Source organism: Onychomys torridus, chromosome 16 (assembly GCF_903995425.1).
Source record: "Onychomys torridus chromosome 16, mOncTor1.1, whole genome shotgun sequence".
NCBI lineage: Eukaryota > Metazoa > Chordata > Mammalia > Rodentia > Cricetidae > Onychomys > Onychomys torridus.
Window position 1 is genome coordinate 41362954 of NC_050458.1, and position 20331 is coordinate 41383284.

Here is a 20331-nt window from a genome sequence, read left to right on the forward strand (position 1 = left end):
AAGGGTGCTTACCTTGCTCATCCTGTGCCTGCCGATGCCCTCTGCGCCAGTGCCATACGGCAGCCAGAGTGACAACATGACCCACGACTACCAGGGAGGGAAACAGGCTGCCCGACGGCTCCATGGCTGCCACACTGAACGGGCAGAGCCGTCCTCACCAGGGACCAGCTGCTGCGACGGTCAGACAGCCCCTCGGTGCACGGAGGCTGAGCGAAGGGATTCCCTCGGGGAGCCAGAGCCCACCCTGTCTGCTGCTGCCCCGCCCTCAGAGGCAGCCCTCCTGTACCATCTGCACTCAGCCGGGGGACGGTGTACAGTCCCCTCGGCACCAACTGCGCTCTGACCCAGCCTCCTCCCAGCCTCCTCCCTCCCCGTGGCTCTTGGCCGCTCCCCACCCGCGCTCCCCACAGGGCCCAGCTCAGCTGTCTCTGCGCAGAGCCATCGTCGCTCAAGGTTAACTGGAGCCTTAACCCTTGCCTACCCACAGCCACACCCGCCAGGAGGAGGGGCCTGTAGCTCTTCTCCGCGGGCCTCAGCCCCCCAGCCTAGCCTGGGCAGACTCAACCCAGATCCTCCCTCCCAAGCCAAGCCTAACCAGCACTCCTTGCCCCCATCCGGAGGAGAACCCAAACTCTCAGTCTACCTCCAAGGGTGCCTGCCCTCTGGGAACAGCCACCAGGCACAGGGGGTGAACGGATGTCGGGTGTCCAGTCCCTCTCGGCCCTTCCCCAGGCCTACAACTGACCCCACCACGCTGAAGGACGGGTGGGCTCCTCATAAGCCCCAAGCTCCCATGTGGAGGTCTTGGACGGGGTCTGAGGGAGGCCAGTGAGGTTAGGCACCCGGGTGTATACAGAGGAAGACAGGGGCCATGGCCTCCAGCCTAGCTGGGTTCCCAAAAGACTCTGAAGGGTTGCCCCACCTACCGGGCACGATCTTCATTGGGGACAGCGACGGGAGCCCACGGGGCGAACAGGGAGCGGGCAAGGGGCGTGGGGAGGGTCACAGGCCCCTCTGAGGCAGCAAGCCTGCAGCGGCAGTGATGAGGCCGCAGGAGGGTACAGCTTTCCAGCCCTGTCAGCAGGAGTTGGGGGAAGGGGAGGGGAGCAGTGGGCAGGGGGCCCAGGGGGATATAAATATCCAAGGAGGGCAGGCAAGGCCCGTCACTTGTCCAGACTTAGTACATGACGTATGGAGCCCAGGCTCACTGCAGTCCCATCTAGCTGGGCGGCCTCACAACTCTGTCCCCCAGTGCAGCGCCCCCCCCTCCCCAGCTCCCATGGTTGATACTATAATAAGGAGGTGCCTGGCATCGGGACCTACCATGGATGGAGGCAGAAGTGGACGTAAGCTCATGTTCCCTTGGGAGAGGGTGCTGCCCATGCCCTGCCCAACTTCTAGGGCGCTCTTGGGAAATGCCACATGGGCCAAAGAGGCGCCAGTTCCTTTTCTCCCAGGGAGCTCTGTGCAAATCACTCAGCACAACACCTGGCCCCAGGGCAGACAGGACTGCTTCTCCAAGGTCACACTACCAGCCAGAGACCCAGGCAGCCCAAAGGCTGGGGCCTAAGGCACATGAACATTCACTCACCTGCCCCCATCAGGCTATACAGCCTGGCACAGGCCTCTCTTCCTGGTATCCCAGGAAATACAGAATGGGGTAGCCTCCCCCCCAGACTCCCCAGCATTCCTGGCACAGTGTCCCCACGGGTCAGCAAGCAGGCTCAGAATACATCCGCCATATGCAATACTGACCTGGACCCCAGTGCTTCCTGAGAAACAAGCTGCCTGTGTGCATGCATCTGTGTGGAGGGGAGACACCATCCCATCTCTTTCCTCCCAGGAGCCTGGGCACACTGGGCCAGGTCCTTGGGTCCTGACTGACAAATGGCTGAGGAACTAGAGTCTGTCCTCCGTCCTGCAGCACTTCCTGTGTCGAGCACCGCTCTATTATAATCTTGAGGACATCCTATAAAGTCTTGGGCTGTGAGAACGCTATTCGGGTGAGAGAACGGAGGCATGGTAACAGTGATGAGCCTGAGGTTCCACAAGGTCAAGGGACTCTCTAACACATATGGCCTCAACTGACTGTCAACACAGCACAGCCAACCAGCCTTGGACCCTGACTGCTGAGGTGGGACCCCCTGCTCACACTGGGCGGGTAAGTGCATGAGAAGCCTGGGCCTACCACAGCCTCTCGCTCTCCTATATCACATTTTAGAAACCTATTTCTGAAGAAAACTACCCTGTGGTGGTCAGCTCTGGGCAGCCAGGGATTGGATTGATTGGGGTGGGGGGAGGACCAGGGAAGTCCCAAGGGCAGGCCAAAGAGACCCCTGCTGGCCAGCAGTGGGCAGGGACAGAGAGAGACAGGCAGGCAGCCTTCTGCAGGGGCTCAGAAGCCTCAGCAGGGCCTGTGTCTCCACAGCCTCGGGGATGGCCCCCAAAGCGGAGTGCCCTGGCCCTGGGCCCCCATCCCACATTCCACACACTCTGAGCTAGCTGTGAGGAGTCATGCCGTCTATAAATCCTGGTACCTGAGGTCATGAGAACCACCAGGAGGGGACACCCAGTCCACCCACCCCCACCCCCACCCCCCGCACACACATACACACCTAGGGACCTGCCCCCTGCCATAGAGGGCCCAACCTCGGCTGCAACTTTGCTCCCTCCTTACTTTCTATCCTCTACCTGAAGCCTCCACTACTTCTGTGCCCTACCTTGGCCAAGCTGGATCAGCTCCTCCATGCTGTACCTATCCATAGCTGCTGGCCAGGATAGGCTGCTCCCCGAGCCAGCAGAGAGGAAGGGAAGGCAGGAAGGAGGGAAGGGGTGGGAAGCAAAGGGAGGGCTTGCTCATGCCCCGGTCTCCACACCCAGCAGTAGCTCCTCCTCATGACTGACTAAAGGGTCCTCATAGTCATCCAGACCAACAGAGCCCAAGCCTGCAGACCAGTATCAGTGGGTGGCTTGGGCAGTACAGAGGAAAGACCTGCCTTAGTCCCTAAACTTTGGGGTCCCAGTCCACTGGTCTCCCTGTCGACTTTGTCAGGCACAGCTCAATTCACCCTACAGCCTCTAAACTCCTCCATATCCCCTCCCTCCGACAGTTGAGCCCTGCCACCCCACCTACTCACATTTCAAACAAGCATACACTGGGGCACATTCCGTGGAGACATAATGGATGCAGAACCCTTCACACACACACCATTTTGATATTTTGATGGTATTGGGGGTCAAACTCAATGCTTGACCACTCTGGGCAAACTGAGTTTCTCCACTCAACGTTTTTTTCTTCTAGTTAGATAGATAGATAGATAGATAGATAGATAGATAGATAGATAGATAGAAGGATGGATAGATAGATAGATAGATAGATAGATAGAAGGATAGAAGGATAGATAGATAGATAGATAGATAGATAGATAGATAGATAGATAGAAGGATAGATAGATAGATAGATAGATAGATAGATAGATAGATAGATAGATAGATAGATAGACAGATAGACAGATAGATATAGATAGATAGATATTTACTTACTTATTTTGTGTGTGTGTGTGTGTGTGTGTGTGTGTGTGTGTGTGTGTGTGTTCGCGTGCGCGCGCACCAGCCACAGCATGAATGTAGAGATCAGAGGACAACTATGAGAAGCGAGTTCCTCCCTTCCACCTTGTAGGTCCAGGGTTCAAATTCAGACCATCGGACTTGTCAGCAAGCATCTTTATTTGCTGAGCCATTTTGTTGGCCCCTCTCTACTCCTCCTTGACATTCACATTCCCTCGGACCCCAAACCTGGCCCCTTCCCTTGCCCAAGTGCCCCACAACTAGCTCAGCCCTCTAGTCTGAGCAAGTATCACATCTCCAAACGATCCACATTTCCTTCTCCCCAGCTGGGAAATAGAAACCTGATTTGTCTACAACCTGGGTAAAAAAAAGCCTTCCAGAGTTCTTCAGATTCCTTCCTGCATCCTGGTACCAACTAGCACCTGCCAAGAGTCACAGCCCACATGAACAGGGGCTGTGTGGCCATGAGGAGGTCAGGGCAGCATCCTCTATGCATGCCACACACCGTGCAGGCTCACAGGGAACGGCAGGGGCATTAGCCACGTGTGGGCACGAAAAGAGGGGAGGTGATTCACATGTGGATTGTTACGTGGCATCTCTTTGAGAGCCTCAAAAGTGCTCAGACTGATTTTCTCCAAACGCTTCTGGATCGATTCTGAATTCTGAGCCAGGCAAAACACTATTTCTTGGAGTTAAAATGAATACACATACACAAAGCAATCCCAGGGTTGGGGATTTAGCTCAGTGGGTAGAGCGCTTGCCTAGCAAGCGCAAGGCCCTGGGTTCGATCCTCAGCTCAAAAAAACAAAAACAAAACAAAGCAATCCCCCGCAACTTTATACCACAAGGAAATCTCTGGCTGCCCCCCTCCTCACAGCAACTCTCTTCACTGACCAACCCCTCCTCACCTGTCAGGGTTAGCTCTCCGACTGCTCCTCAAGTCACCTCCTACCACATTCTCCTCACCTCGTATGGGGGGAGTGGGGAGTTGGGGAGGCATGGGCTTCATCTGAAACTGCAAGATTCCCTCCACATAAATGTGCTGATTAGAGATGGGGGCACTCCCAATTCACCCTGCCATGCCTCTGGCTCCCTGGCCAGGGTCATATGGACAGAGGCAGGCCATCGAACTAAGGCCATGCTGGTGACCAGCACTGCTGCCCCATAGACTTCATATATAACCCACTGGAGGTACCGTGCTATAGAAAGTGACAGACAGCCTTTGTGACCCACTGCTTGCTCATTTTTAACCCTAAGAAGCCAAGAGTTGTAGGTGGCATCAGATCTGCCCCAGCCTGTGTGTGGAGCTATATAATGCCTCTCTGCCACCAGCCACACCCAGCACCTAAGGCCCCAAGCTCAGTCCTGAGGGTGTGGGGGAGAATCCGCCTGGGGCCCTGACTCAGTCTGAAGCTGGAGCTTATTTCCTGTTGGAAACTCTGAATTGCCACAAGCGGTTGTGGCTGGGAAGACTGAGTCACCTCCATCAGAGACGGGGGAGGGAGGGTTGCCCCCCTCTTTGCCCACTACAGCCACACCCAAACCCCCTTCCTAGCATGCTGCCAACTGCTGGCCCAGTCCACACAAGGAAGCCAGGCATGAAAAGCAGGGGAAGGTTCCCCTCCCACTCACCACACCCAAAAGGAAAGGACAGAGACATAGTCATGGTTACAGGGAAGCTGGAGAGGCTACCAACTTGCCTAGGGCCATGGAGAGAGCTCAGAGGCCATTCTCCACTTTCAACTTCCCTGACCCTTCCAGGTACACTCCTTTCCAACAAGCCATACAAGTCCAACCCAGAAAGGCCTGAACTGAGGCGTCTGCTCAGGCAGCTGTGCCCAGTGTAAGTTCTGTCCTTCACTCTAGACTCCCTTCCCCACTCCTGGAGAACAAGCTCCTCCCCACATACGAAGCCACAAAGAGGAAGGTGGATCCCAGACCCTTCTGGTGCCTGCCTACATTATTACATGGATAATGCTGGAGGAGGGGGGGGGGGCTCCTGGGATGCCCTCCACGGGCAAAGGACAATGTGTCTCAGGAGAGCCTGCACAAGCCTCATGCACAGAACACCAACACACAGGTCTATCCATGTCCTGAGGGTAAAAGGGCTTAAGGACAGAGGGAGTGGTTTCTGGTAGGCCAAGGGCTAATGGGGTCTTGTCCCATCCTCTAAGGTCTGGTTCCCAACTGGAAAAAAACAAAAAACAAAAAAAAACAAAAAGCTCACCTAGACAACAGACTGAGCCATGCCCTGGCCTCTGCCCTCCTAGGCAATGCCCTTCTTCCCATCTCACCTAGAACCACCCCACCTCCAGGTCACGGCCAGCTCCTAGCAGGCCAAGCACCCAGTCATGGGGGCCCTCTGTATTATCCCTGTAATACAAATCTGAGCCACCTAGCCATAGAAGACAGACTCAAGCCTCAGTGGACAAGTAGTTTGCCTGGGCCAGTTCCATGCCAGCAGCTCTCCTATACACACCCACTTCTGAAAAGAGGGACCTCCAAAGGCCACTGGGGCGGGGAGAGGGGGAGGTGGGGGTGAGGGCAAGGACAGTGCTGGAGAGGGGTACAAACAGGACTATGCCAACAGCTGGTCCTGCCAGTCTTGGGGCCGGCAGGCCCCGCCCCCACCAGGATTTGCCTGGAGGAGTACAAGCCACGTGGGTCCACTGGCTAGGACACCCAGCACCCTCAGGCAGAAAGGGCGCCACCTGCTGATATGAACACAACCCATACACACACCTTGTGCTGCCCACCAGAGCCCACCAGACTTAAGCCCGGGCCCCAGAAACACCCCACAGCCCCTTCCCACCCCTCTCGGCCTGGGAGCCGGAATGCAGCTGACCTGTGGCTGGGGCAGGCTCCAGGCCTGGCCTGGCCAGGGTCCCCACGGTGGTGGCGGACACCACAGGGGTTTCAGGTGGCCCCTCCTCACGCTCCTTCCTGCGATAGACCTTCCGCTCCTCACGGACAGGGTCCTCAGCTGGCAGAGGACCCCGCTTTGGTGGGCAGCTCAGGGGACCTTGCATGGCCTGCACATGGGGGGAGCGACGACGTGCCGGCATCACCATGGCGACGGGGCGGCGCACACGCTGCAGAGAGGCAGGCACGATCTCTGGTGGCAGGTGTAGGTACTGGCGCAGGTGGTCAATGCCTTCGTTGGTCAGGTACCAATAAAAGTGGCACCAGGCAAAGGTCTCCCGCACCAGGCCCCGAGCTCGTAGTGAGGCCATGGCACGCATGACCTGTAGGTTGGTGACGCCGGGCACATGGGGATGCAGGCTGCGGGGCCGCCGGTCCTTCTTGGCCACCATAACCCCCTCACGAAAGAGCACCTCATAGATGGCCCGCAGTTGGTCCAACGGCATGAGCATGCCTGCCACCATGGCTGCTGGAAGCCTGCCGGTCAGCACAGTGTGAAGGCAGCAGGTGGGGCACAGCCAGGAGGCTGATGAGGCTCCCTTTGGCACAGGATGTGGCAAGGGCCACTGGCCAGTAGGCAAGCAGGCTCCGGTTCTAAGCACAAGGGCGCAAGCTCAGGGGCAGTGTGGCTCCAGTGCCTGGCTCTGTGAATTCCTACCGGCAAGGCTGCCTGTCTGAGCCTCCCGCCTGCCCGCCCTCCAGGACGCCTAGGCCGGCCCCCTCTGACTCAGCAGCAGGGCCGGCCCCTCCCACCCACAACTGGCAGGGCCCCTCCAAGAGTGAGGGGCACCAATGAGCTGCCCCTCCCTTCACGGGTCACATATAGCTCCAATGTCAGAAATGACATCAGTTTCTAAAGCACTTCTTCAAGCTTCCCAAGACTGTGAAGGGCAGGGTGGGGTCTAACATGGATCAAGAATCATCCCCCAAAGATGACAGAGTGGGCAGAAAAGGGGGAGCAGAGAGCGCAGGGGGGTCCTCATGGCAAGGACACCCCCCAAGATTGTGATCTCTGGGGATCATCGGCTCACAGCTATCGGAAAGGAAGGGTTGCCTGAACTGGAAAACCGGAAGAGTCCAAGGGGAGAAGATCAGGAGCCGGAGAGGAACCTGGGGTGTGTGTGGGGAAGGGAGGGGCGGGGGCAGAGACCTGAAGAAGAGCAGGGGCAGCAGCCAGAACACATAGACAGCAGCTGGCTGCAGGCACCATCCCTGCTGTCATCAGAAAAAGAAAGGGACAGTGCTCCGATCTCCAAACGACCACAGAATTTAACACTCCCATGCCGGCACAGATTACTCCCACCCCCCACCCCACCCTCCCACCCACCCCGTCCAGAAACAAAGCCACTTTCCAGCCCAGGACCTCCGAAGAGAGCTCAGGGTGGAGCGTGCTGGGTGAGGCCTCCATCCACCCACACCTCCAGCACAGCTGTTAAAGGCCAGGGACTCCCAGCTGCCATAGGAAATCAAAGTCACCAAGTCCCTGACTTGGTGGCCTTGTCATCTAAAATTCCCTCTCCCCAGGCAGCCTGAGTGTCCACTTGTGGCCAGAGGGGCAGGTGCTGGAGAGAGGACACGAGAGACACCATCGGGGACCAAGTGAAAGGAAGAGGAGCTCTCACATGTCTTAAGGACTGCCAACCGAGGGTCCAGCATGGATATGGTCTGTGCCGGGTGCCACCCGATACCCCCCAACTCTCCAGGTTGTGCCCCACCAAACCCCCATCCATTAAGGCTCTCCCTCAGCAGACACACCCATTCCCACCAAGCCCTGCAAACTCAGGAACTGATTATAAATAGGGCGGGGGTGGGGGATCCTGCAGTGGGAGGTGCTGGCCAGCGGCAGGCAGGCAGCCAGCAAAGCAGTGCGTGGGGCGGGTTTATGGGCTGTCACCATGGCGCCCCGGCAGACTCCAAACATACAGACACAGGGCCGGTGGCGGGTGGAAACTCTGAAGGCTCGGCCAACAGTTTCCCAAAGCCCTCCCTGAGGGCCAACTCAGCCAGCTCACTGCGGCAGGGCTCTCCCGGTACCACGCCCCTGGCCAGGCCAAGGCAGGAAGGGGGCCAGGCCCTCCTCCGGAGCCCAGCCCTGAGGGGAGGGCGGGGCAGCACTAAATCAGGTCTGCAGGACCAAGAGTGTGTAGCAGCCATACACAGCCATCCCGAAGCACCTAGGGATCTCTACACCAGAGTTTTAGTTTTCAGACCAGTGCCAACCCAGCTCTACCTCCAAACAAGTTCCTGGAAGCTTGGCTTGTCCCTCAGACACCTCTCCCCAGTACCCTATACTTACCCCCATCCCCACTCAACACTGCCCCTGCCCCCATCTCCCTGACATGATCCCCTAATTCCATCAAATCCCCAATCTCACAGCCACCGAGCCAACATATAACCCACCACCATCCCCCAAATGATCTCCAGCCAGATCTAAAGTCCTCTGGGCCCTTGGACCTGAAGTCTCTTCTGTCCAGGCCCACGTGGGTGCCCTTACAGTAACTAACTCAACCCAGCCACCATCCCCATCCCACCCCTAGGCAGGAGAGGGCAGTAGCTCCCAGCACCAGAGCAAGGGGTTAGGGAATGTCTCCTCCCTCCCGCCAGCTAGAGCACCTGCAGGCAGGCTTGAGACCGCAGGGAGGAGCCTGGAACAAACAACATGTCCTCCCACATCTGCTCCCACGTGCACAGGCATACACACAACCCTGGTCTGGGTCTGCTTGTCTTCAGGGTCCCTGGGCTTTAGGAGGACGCCCTGTGCCCTACCCTATCTTGCAGAAACACTGAGAAGTTGCTGATTCAGCACTGAAAGAGACCAGCCACACTCCCTGGCTGGCCCCTTTAGGTTTCCAGAGCAACCAGACAGCGCCCTTGGGCAGTCCCTAGCCCCCCAACCCCGGACAAAGAGCCACAGTGTGGCCTTTCCCAGGGCCAGCCCGTCTGGCGCCTAATGCCTTGGGCATGAAGGTCCCCACAGGCCTACACTGCCCACTCAAACCCCAATCTGTGAGGCATCTGGCCAAGGCGGGGAGCGCAGGCTGACTGCTTGCTCTCTTCCCACTGGTACTGCCGCTGCAGTCAGCAGTGCCCAACCCAGTACTCGCTGCAGGGCTGCAGGGCTGCAGGGCTGCAGGGCTGCAGGGCTGCAGGGCTGCAGGGCTGCTGCGGGAGCTCCTCTCACCCAGCCCTAGGAGGAAACCGGGAAGGGCGCGAGCCTAGGGTCCTCCTCCATCTCCAGCTCCGCACCTTTCAGTGTTACCAGCTGACCCTGTCCCGTGGGATGCTGCACCCGACAGAGGTCACTGAGTGTCTGAGAGCCAGGCTGCTCCAGACTGTACCTTTGAGGGAGCTGATCTCGTGCTGGATGGCTCTCGAGGGGTCCATGTCTTTCTTCACTTAGGGTGTGCGGCAGCCACTGTGCCCAGGACTACACCGCACCGCACTGCTCAAGGCCAGCACTGCAGCCTGAAGGAGGAGCCGGGAGGTGTGGGGCAGGGCTTGCTGGCCAGAGGCGGGGCTTCTGCTAATCAATGTTCAGGACATCACTGCCCAAAGCGCATGCTCCAGGCCATGCACCGCACTGCCCCTGCCCCTGCCCCTCCCCTTCGACACGGCCAGCAGGAGCTTCCTAACCAAGAAAGTCCAGCCCGACTACCCAGACAACAGACGACAGCCAAGTATGTATGCACTGCCAGCTCCACAGTCCAGGCCCTCTGCTACCTGAAAATCCTATGACTGGCCTGAAGGTCGCACCTGCACAGGGCCTGTCCCTCACACTGGGGCCTCAGCCACCTATCTGCTTCCTGCGGGGGACGCACAGTCTAGACCTCCAGCTTTGCCCCACAGATGGAACTGGAGGACAACTAGCTGTATGTCCCTTCCCTAGGTCCTGTCCCATCCAATCTCTTCCAGTGTGATACTTGGTCACGCCACCATCCCAGGCTCAAGCTGCTTCGATGCCGCAGCCTCTGACTGTTTTTGCCATGTCCTGTCTGTCCAGCTCTGTGGTGTCCCACCACCCACCAACCCTGTGGCTCAGGACACAACTTTGGGGTCACAATCCCTCATAGCCAGCTCCACCAAGTGTTCTGACTCTGCCCTCCAGTATACCCACTTGCCGCCACTTCCGCTGCCACCCAGCACGACATGCAACTCCTAGCAAGGTCCAGTCCTCTGCTCCTGCACTGCTACCAGCACCAAGAAGCAGGCCACGGCTGATCTGGTCCAACCACCACAGAGGTCAGCAAGACACTGTTGCTAACGGCCGCCATCCTAGACAGGACGCCATGCCAGCAGGAAGTCAGTTCTACCTCCTTCTACGTCCCACAGGAAGTACCAAGAGACCATGTGGTCTTCTGTACTGGGTAAACAATGAGGGTCAGAGGTGACCTCCACAGGAGGTTTCCAGCCTCCCTCAGTCTCCTGTCCTACTCAAGTCTACCCTCTTCCTTGGTCCTCTCCCAAGACCTTCTGCTGGCTTCTCAGGTTCAGAGTACCCATCTTTCTGCAGGCAGGCCTACTTACTACCACGGGTCAAGTCAGAGCCAGGGAGGCCATGAAGATGGTACAGGGGCAATCATGGCCACTGACACAGGTATCAGTCCCATTTGGTTTGTGAACCCCTCAGCCCCCATTCCTGCCATCTTTGGGACTCAGCCAGTCTACTAGTTTCTAAACGTGGGAAAAGTAGCAAAGAATTAAAACACGATTTTCACCATGCATGGTGGTGCACGCCTTTAATCCCAGCACTCAGGAGGCAGAGGCAGGCGGATCTCTTGAGTTCGAGGCCAGCCTGGTCTACAGAGTGAGTTCCAGGACAGCCAGAGCTACACAGAGAAACCCTGTCTGAAAGAAAAAAAATAAATTCTAAATACTCCCACCTAAATTTCTACTTTTTACTAAGTTGTACTTGGACAAGCAGAGATTCAGCCTACATGTAAACAATTCTGGGGTGTGTGTGTGTGTGTGTGTGTGTGTGTGTGTGTGTGTGTGTCTGTGTGTCTGTGTGTGTCTGTGTCTGTGTGCGTGGAGTGTATGCAGACTTACAGGCAAATTCAGGTGTTTTTCAGAAGCTGTCCACCTTCTGCTCGTAACTGCTGAGCCATCCCTCCAGCCCCAAGAACCTGCAGATCTCCAGGCTGGGAACGGAGAAGGGCCTGGGGGCAGGAGAGATGTCCTTGGGGAGGAAGCCTGGTGGCGGTACAACAGCAGGATGCCTCTGTTTCTCCATCTTTGTCTGACGAGAAGCAACATCTGGGCCCTCGCCACAGTGCTCAGCTTTTTCCCCGCCTCACTGCCCAGATTCCCTGGCAATCAACCGTGGATTACAGACCAGTTTTACTGACAAAGCAACAGGACACTGACTGCAGCTGGACTCTCCAGCATGGGACACGGCAGGAAACCCACAACCCCCAGCTTGTTCTGGCTATCTTCAGAGGAGAGGCAGTCTGACCACAGTGACTAAGGGTCCCATCCATCATGTCATCTGGCCCAGGGACACACAAAGCCAAGTCCTCCTGAGGCTTTCTGACAATCCTAAGAAAGGAATGAACACCCTGAGAACCCAGGATCCAGCTCAAGCCAGATCCTCTCCTCCGCACATAGAGCAACTCTTCCTTGCACATGCCCTGTGACCCTAGCAAGCTTTGCTACGTGCCCAATCCAAGGGGGAACCCCAGTCCAATCCTGCCTTCACCCATCCAACACAACAGATGCTCACCCCTTGAGCCTTGGGCCTTCCCCTTTGGTTCTGAAACAGGCTGGTTTCAACCTCAGGCTGGCGCTCCCCTCAAGATGCCCATCTTCAATCCTGTCTGTCTGTAATGGCAGCCTTCCTGTTGGGGCTCACGGGTTGTGGACTATGTTAGTGGGGAGTAGCCCAGTGGATCCTGTGCAGGGTGATCGATGACAGCTGTCCATCATGTCAGTGGACACCTTTCACCCCAGGAGACCAGACTCAGTAGAATGCCATCTCCAGAACTCTGCAGAAAGGCCTTCCTGTGTGTTACATGGCGCCTCACCCCTCCTCCGCCCCCCCCCCCCCACTTAAGCTGACACCAAGCACACATGGGCCTAATGAAGAAGGGGACATTTAGAGTCCAGATTGATTTCCGAGGAACTCCACCACTACTGCTTACTTTACTACTGAATTGAGGGAAATAATCTGGGTAAGGGCATTTACTGCCCTTACAAAGACCTGGATTTGTTTCCCAGCACCCACAGGGCAGCTCACAGCCATCTGTAACTCCAGCTCCAAGAGAGCCATTATCTTTTCTGGCTTCCACAGGTACTGTATGCACATGGTGTACATACATACATGTAAAATAAAATATTTTTTAAACAAAAGAATGGGGCTGGAGAGATAGCTCATCAATTAAGAGCATTGGTTGCTCTTCCAGAGGAACCAAGTTGGATTCCCAGTACCATGAAGCTGTTTCTAACCCTCTGTAAACCCCATTTCCAGAAGATCTGGCACCTTTTCTGGCCTCCTCAGGCATCAGGGACACAAATAGACTTACATGCAGACAAAACACACATACACACAAAATAAAACAATTTAGTTTTGTTTTGCTTTTGTTTTTTGAGGAAGGCTTTCTCTGTGTAGCTGTATCCCTGGATGTCTTGGGATTCACTCTGTAGATGACGCTGACCTCAAACTCAGAGATTCCCCTGCCCCTGTCTCCTGAGTGCTGGGATTAAAAACATGGGCCACCACTGCCCGGCTAAAATAAAATAAATGTTTAAAAAAATTTAAAACCCACAGACAGTCTCTAAAGCACAGAGGGCCCGTTTGTTTCTTGGCTTGCTTTTCTTGACACCAGGGCCTCACACTTGCTGGCCAAGAGCTCTGCCGCGTGCCACTAACTAACCATTCCTCTAACAACTCATTGGATTAAAAAATTATCTTTTTCTTTTAGGCCAGGTGTTGGTGGCACTTGACTTTAATCCCAGCACTCGGGAGGCAGAGGCAGGCGGATCTCTATGAGTTCGAGGCCAGCCCGGTCTGCAGAGTGAGTTCCAGGACAGCTAGGACTACAACAGAGAAACCCAATATTGAAAAAACAAACAAGCAACAGCAAAAAACTATCATTTTTTTAAAGAGACGGGGATCAGTGGGTAAATGCAGGAATAAGGACCTCAGATCAGATCCCTAGGCCCCAGATGAGCCAGGCACTACGGCCCATCTACGACCCCAGCACTGGGTGGGTGGAGAAGGGACTACACTGTGGGCTCACTGGCCAGCCAGACTAGTCTAAAAGGCAAGCTCCTGATAGGTAAGAGAGCCTGTCTCGAGAATAAGGTAGCGTGAGATCAACAGAGGAAGACACTGCAAATTGAACTCTGGCCAACAAACACACACACACACACACACACACACACACACACACACACACTCACACTTACATACAAGTACACACACACACACACACACACACACACATACACTCACACTCACTCACATACAAGTACACACCACCACCACCACCACCACGACCGCCGCACATGGTCCAGTACGATAGGCATGGTAACCCAAATCTGTAATCCCAGCACCCAAAGGTTGGTTGAGGCAAGAGGATTGTGAGTTTGAGCCCAGCCTGGCTGCCATCTTGAGACTTAAAAAAGGGGGCAGTAGTGTGGGGCCACTAAACTAGGAAAGATGTGTGTTATTAATATGAGGATAATGTCCCTTTGAAATCACAGAGGCAGTCCCAGATGTTTCCCCGCTGGCAATGACAGGTCATGGGAGGTCATGGGAGGCTGTGGGAAAGAGGGTATGAGAGAGCAAAGGGAGAGAGGCAAGTATGGCTGTCACCCCAGCATCAGGTCCCAGCAAAGCCCCCGCTACCCTCTACTGCTCCTCTTAGGGCACAAACTCAACCCATCCCTGCCCAAAATAAGTCAGAGCTCACTGGACTGTGGGCTGCAAATACATTTTCAAAAGCCCCAAGAGTCTGGCGCAGTGATTCATGCCTATATAATCCTGACAATCAGGAGGTCAGAATTTAAGGTCATGCACAGCTACATAAAGTAGTTCGAGGCAGCCTGGGTTATGTGAGATTCTTTCTCAAAAAAAGAAAAATAAGGAGAAAAAAAAAAAAAAAGACCCAAGACATGCGAGTGTCTCACTGTGTATCTTTGGCCGGCCAGGAACTCACAGAGATCCACCTGCCTCTGCCTCTAGAGAACTGGTATTAAAAAAGGCATGCGCCACCACACCCAGCTAAGTCTGAGTCAACAGACCCCATTCAGAATGCAGCTGTCCAGATTCCCAGATACTCTGCTCAGTAAGCTGCCTAGGCACAAACACTAACTGTGGTTCTGGTCGACCCACTTGCTGGTTCGGGGAGACTGTTAATATTTACCTCACCCGCTCACTTATGCAATGGTAAGGATGTATTATTTCTTTGAAACTGTTAATACTGGATGTTGGAGAGGCAGAAGACCACTCTCTCTGGTAATCCTAGGAAGAATCAATTGCAATACCCGCAAACATCTTAGAAATTATTTTAAAATTGGCTTTTTTTTTAAATATGGAACACTCCCGAATTTGAGTATCATACTTGCGCAGAGGTCATGTTAATATCCTCTGTATCATTCCAAATTCAGCATATGTGCTGCATGAGCAAGTGGCCGAAACTTGTTTGGACAGAGGTTTGGGAGTGCAGTTCAGTGTCGGAGCATCTGCCCAGCACACACAGACCCCAGCCAGATTCGATCTTCAGCAATAGGGGTTGGTGGGGAAGGAGGGTTTTCAAAAAAAAAAAAAAAAACCAAAAACCATGTTGGTCAAGGTCATCCCCAACTACATGGAGAGTTTGAGGCCAGCCCGGGCTAGAGTCACTGTGTCAGCGAAAGAAAAAAAAAGGGGGGGGGGGGTCACATAAATATTAAAAGTAGAGAATTAACAGTTTTCCTCGAATCCCGTGCAAGGACAATCACTTCCTGCTCGTTCCTACAGTTTCCTTATGGAAAATAATCAAGTAAACCCTAACACAATCTTCAATTTCCACCTTCTAATGTAAAAGGGTGACATCTGATGTACATGCGTCAACCCTGGCCCTTCCATCAACCCCACACCTTGGTGGCCTCTCACATCCATAGGTAAAAGACACCCCCTTGCTCCCTCAGTGGGCACACAGGAGGGGGGCTCTTTTTTCCTGCTTGTATACATATTATTTCTGACTGACGCTGCCACTCAGCCATTTGCTGTCTCATCAACAAGTCTCAGAAGTCCAGACTTTTGGACTTTCATCAACATGATCACTGCAATTCGGTGTCAATAAACCCTACATTTAACTTTAAACTATTTGTTGGTTTGTCTGCTGTATGTGTGTGGTAGGTAGTACAGTGGACGTCGGAGGACAACTTGTAGAAATCAGTTCTCTCCTCCCACCATGTGGGTCCTGGGGACAAATTCAGGTCATCAGGCTTGGGGATGAGTATTTACCATCTGAATCATCCAACCTATAGCAGTTTATAATTTAAAAGAAAACTAATCATAACCTCAGTGTTCTCGGAGAAGGAAATGGTTTAATGAGATGGGTTCACTGCTGATGGTGGTTTGGATGTGGTTTGTCCCCACCAAAACTCATACTGAGGCTTAACTCCTCACGGTAAAGGGATTCACGCAGCAACCCCTCAGAGAGATAATTAGCTGTTTAAGAAGGATGAATGGTGTCTCACAGGGGTGCTGTCTCTCAAGGGACAAGATTAGTGCTTGCCAGAGCAGACTGTTCTCAATGAGCCTGGACCTTCCCAGGATCTCTCTTCCACAGTCATTAGCTCTCCCACATGATGCCGCTTACTCAAGTGCAGACCCAAGTCCCTCCCTCCTCACAAGAGGCCAACCGATGGCATGGCGTCAGCTGATTGTAGACTTTCAATCTCCAACACCTCAAGCTAAATAAGCTTCTTCTCTTTATTAAAATATCCAGTCTCGCCGGGCAGTGGTGGCGGCACACGCCTGTAATCCCAGCACTTGGGAGGCAGAGGCAGGCGGATCTCTGTGAGTTCGAGGCCAGCCTGGTCTACAGAGCTAGTCCAGGACAGGCTCCAAAGCTACAGAGAAACCCTATCTCAAAAAAACAAAAAACAAAAATAATAAAAATAAAAATAAAATATCCAGTCTCGCTGGGTGTCGGGAGGCCAAAGCAGGCAGATCCCTAAGTTCAAGACCAGCCTGGTCTACAGAGCGAGTTCCAGGATAGTCAGGGCTACACAGAGAAACCCTATCTTGAAAAAGCCAAAAATAAATAAATAATAAACCACTCTCAATTACTTCTAAGATCATGTGTAAAATACTCATTCGCATGCATTTTATAAGCAATGTAGAATGAACCTAGGACGTTACCATATTTTATTAATAATAATTAATAAACATAGGAGTATGACAATGTAATTAATGTCACAGAAAGTTATTCATATTCTATCATTAAAAAGTTACAGAGGTCAGCCAAGTGTACATCAGCTAGGTGTAGTAGTCCATGTCTTTAATCCCAGCACTTGGGAGGCAGAGGCAGGCAGATCTCTGTGAGTTCGAGGCCAGCCTGGTCTATACAGTGAGTTCCAGGACAGTCAGGGCTGTTATGCATAGAAACCCTGTCTCAAAAAGTTATGAAGGTCAGTGCTGGAGAGATGGCTCAGCAGTTGAGAGTACTTGTTGCTCTGGCACTGGACCCAAGTTCAGTTCCCAGAACCCTCATGGTTGCTCACAACCATCTGTAACTCCAATTCCAGGGGTACACATACATACAAACACTCATACACATAAAATAATCTGGGGGGGGGAGATCTACTTTTTAAAAAAGAAAAGCCAAGAGGTAGAGGCAGGCAGATCTCTGAGTTTGAGGCTACCTTGGTCTTCAGAGTTCCAGGACAGCCAGGGCTACATGGAGAAATCCTGTCTCAAAACATAATGAATGAATTAATTAATGAATGAATGAATGTATGAGCTGCTACGGTTCACTGGCGACCTTCGTTAGATAAAGCCTTAGTTGGCTTACAGAGAAGGCTCAGTGGTTAAACACATTCACTGATCTTCCAGAGGACCCATGTTCTATTCCCAGATCCCACATGGTGGCTCCCAATCATCTGTAACCCCAGTTCAAGAGGAACTGGCACCTTCTGCTAGCCTCCAAGGCATACAAGTGATGCGCAGACATACATACATTCAGGCAAAACACTTATACATGTCAAACAAACAAAAAACCTAGTTGCTAAAAAAATCATTACAAAGGTCTAAAATACTTCATAACACTACAGCATAAAGTCACAAGTAAAACACAATAATAAACATGGGGCCAGCATGGTTTAAAAAAAAAAAAACACAAAGAAAACATGCTTAAGTTTAACATCGGTCAAACACTAGAGGACAGTTTAAAGAGGGAATAAAATGGCAGACCCCCGACACATAGGTCTACGTCCCTGAAATTCATAAATGTGAACTTACTGGGAGACAGATCTAATTAAGACCCAAAAATGAGGTCATCCGGATTATTTGGGTGGTCCCAGGTCTAAGAAGAGGAAAAACACAGGGGCAGAGACTGGACGGATGCAGTCGGAGCCAAGGAAGGACAGGATTTTCCCAAGTGCCTCTAGAGGAAGGGCCCACAATGCTTGGATGCTGGACTTCTGGCCTGCTGTGGTTTAAATGACCAAGGAAATGAATGCAGATATTATTACAAGGTATGGGGTGTTGTGTCACAAATATCTGAAAATGTGGAAATGGAGGCCAGACATGGCAGTGCACATCTTTAATCTCAGCATTTAAGAAGCAGAGGCAGGAGGATCTCCGAGTTTGAGGCCAGCCTGGTCAATATAACTAGTTCCCGGTCAGCAAGGGCTACATAGAGAGACCCTGTCTCAACAAAACAACAACAAAATGTGGAAATGGCTTTAAAATTAGGTAACAGACAGAAACTAGAGAATTTCGAGGCATATGAGCAAAAAGCCTAAGGCTGCCTTACCTAGCCCCTGTTAGGAACATGGAGGATGAAAGAGGGTGTCATGTCACATGGTATGGCCCCATCCCAGCTACTTTGAAGGCCAAGACAGGGTGATTGCTTGAGCCAAGGAGTTCCAAGCTATCCTGGGCAGTACAGTGAGACCAACATTTAAGAGAAGGAGGAGAAGGAGGGATAACAAGAAGCGTAGAGATGTTGCTGGTGGAATCATGTTAAGTGAGTTGGAAGGGAGCTTGCCTAGCATGCACGAAGCCCAGGGTTGGATCCCCGGAATCTCATAAACCAGGCGCAGTGACAGTATTGACACATGGCTGCAATCCAGCACTGGGCACTGGAGGCAGGAATATCAGAAGTACAAAGTCATCTCTGGCTACATGGTGAGCTGAAGTTAAGTCTGGGATACATGAGACCCCTCTTCAAAAAAAAAAAAAAAAAAAAGAAAAGAAAAGAAAAGAAAAGTGTGGAGGGTTGAACGAGAATGGCCCCTATAGGCTCTCATGCTTGGATGTTTGCTACCCAGTAAGTGGAACTGTTTGGGAAGGATTAGGGAGTGTGGCCTTATTGGAGGAGGCGTGTCACTGGGGGTGGGCTCTGAGGTTTCTGAAGGCCACAACAAGCCCAATCTCTTTCTCTCTTCCTTCAGATCAGGATGTAAGCTCTTAGTTACTGATCCAGTGACATGCCTGCCTGTCACCATGCTCCCTGACATGATGGTCATGGACTCTAACCCTCTGAAACTGTGAGCAAGTCCTAAGTTGCCTTGGTTGTGGTGTCTATTCACAGCAATAGAACAGTAACGAAGACAGGAAGGGAGGGAGGGAGGAAAGGGGGGAGGGAGGGAGGCAGGGAGGCAGGGGGGGAGGAAAGGAGGGAGAGAGGGAAGGGGAGATCTTTAATCCCAGCACTCTAAAGGCAGAGGCAGATTGATTGATCTCTTTGAGTTCAAGGCCATAGTGATCTATATAGTTAGTTCCAAGTCTGCCAGGAATACATAGTAAGATCCTGTCAAGAAGGAGAAAGAGGCAGGTAGATCTTTGAGTTCAGGGCTAGCCTGTTCTATAGAGCCAGTTCCAGGACAGCCAGGGCTACACAGAGAAACCGAGAGAGAAAGAGAGAGACAGAGAGACAGAGAGACAGAGACAGAGAGAGTCAGACAGACAGAGAGGCAGAGAGAGACAGAGAGACAGGAAGAAATAAATGAGGAAAACATATTCTCAGATACTAGAAGCGAGGTTATCTTTGTCTTGAAGCGGCCAAAGTCGACCGGGTTGTGTTCCACTGTTGGGTGCAGAATTTGTAAGCAACAAACATGGATTTTTAGCTGAAGCAGTTTCCGAGCAGTTATAGCTCAGCTTCTTCTTGTGGCTCATCTTAAAAGGCAGGAAGAAAAAGAAATTGAGGAAGGAGCTGATAAGCAAAAAGGAACCAGCACTGGTGATCTGGGAAATTCACAGGCTACTCAGTTTGCAAAAAGATGCCGACATTGGAAATGTCACTGTCTGGACAGGATGCTCTGGAAAGAAAGCCACATGTGTGACTAGATAGCCTTTTGCCTATGTGTGACTCATGAGTCCATTCAACTACCTCTGCAGAGTCAGGAGGAAAGAGATTATCTAGAAAAGCCCTGTGGCAGGCGCTCTTGGGTAGCGGCCTGGCTCTCTGCGACACAGAAGGAAGGCACAGATTTATGAAAACACCATGCCACAGCAACCCTGCCAGCCTGGACTAAAGGGACAAAGACAGAAGTGCTAGACTTCCAAGATGCTAGAAGCAGGAACAGGGTGGTAAACGCAGTCAAAGCAAGCGTACCTCCCCTCAGAGAAAGGCAACAGCCGGGCAGTGATGGCACACGCTTTCAATTCCAGCTCTCAGGAGGCAA

At 52.9% G+C, this 20331-nt stretch overlaps 1 protein-coding gene and 1 non-coding gene across 15 annotated transcripts in view; both read right to left on the reverse strand.

Annotated features, from left to right (window-relative positions):
• Plec (plectin) overlaps positions 1-20331 on the reverse strand; it is a 63662-nt gene that overhangs the window by 29578 nt on the left and 13753 nt on the right. For 4 of the 14 annotated variants that reach the window (XM_036208039.1, XM_036208037.1, XM_036208038.1 and 1 more), the window contains exon 1: positions 6413-6955. The exons of 6 other annotated variants lie outside the window; for them this stretch is intronic. In XM_036208039.1, coding sequence (XP_036063932.1) covers positions 6413-6953 — 541 coding nt within the window. In that variant the 5' untranslated portion in view covers positions 6954-6955. Of the gene's footprint in view, positions 1-12; positions 291-6412; positions 6956-9827; positions 9929-20331 lie in introns of those variants that run through there. 4 more of the 14 variants (XM_036208053.1, XM_036208052.1, XM_036208047.1 and 1 more) reach the window with 2 other exon arrangements.
• LOC118597566 lies at positions 15015-15116 on the reverse strand. The gene has a single exon (XR_004946863.1). It is a non-coding gene; the product is annotated as a U6 spliceosomal RNA (small nuclear RNA).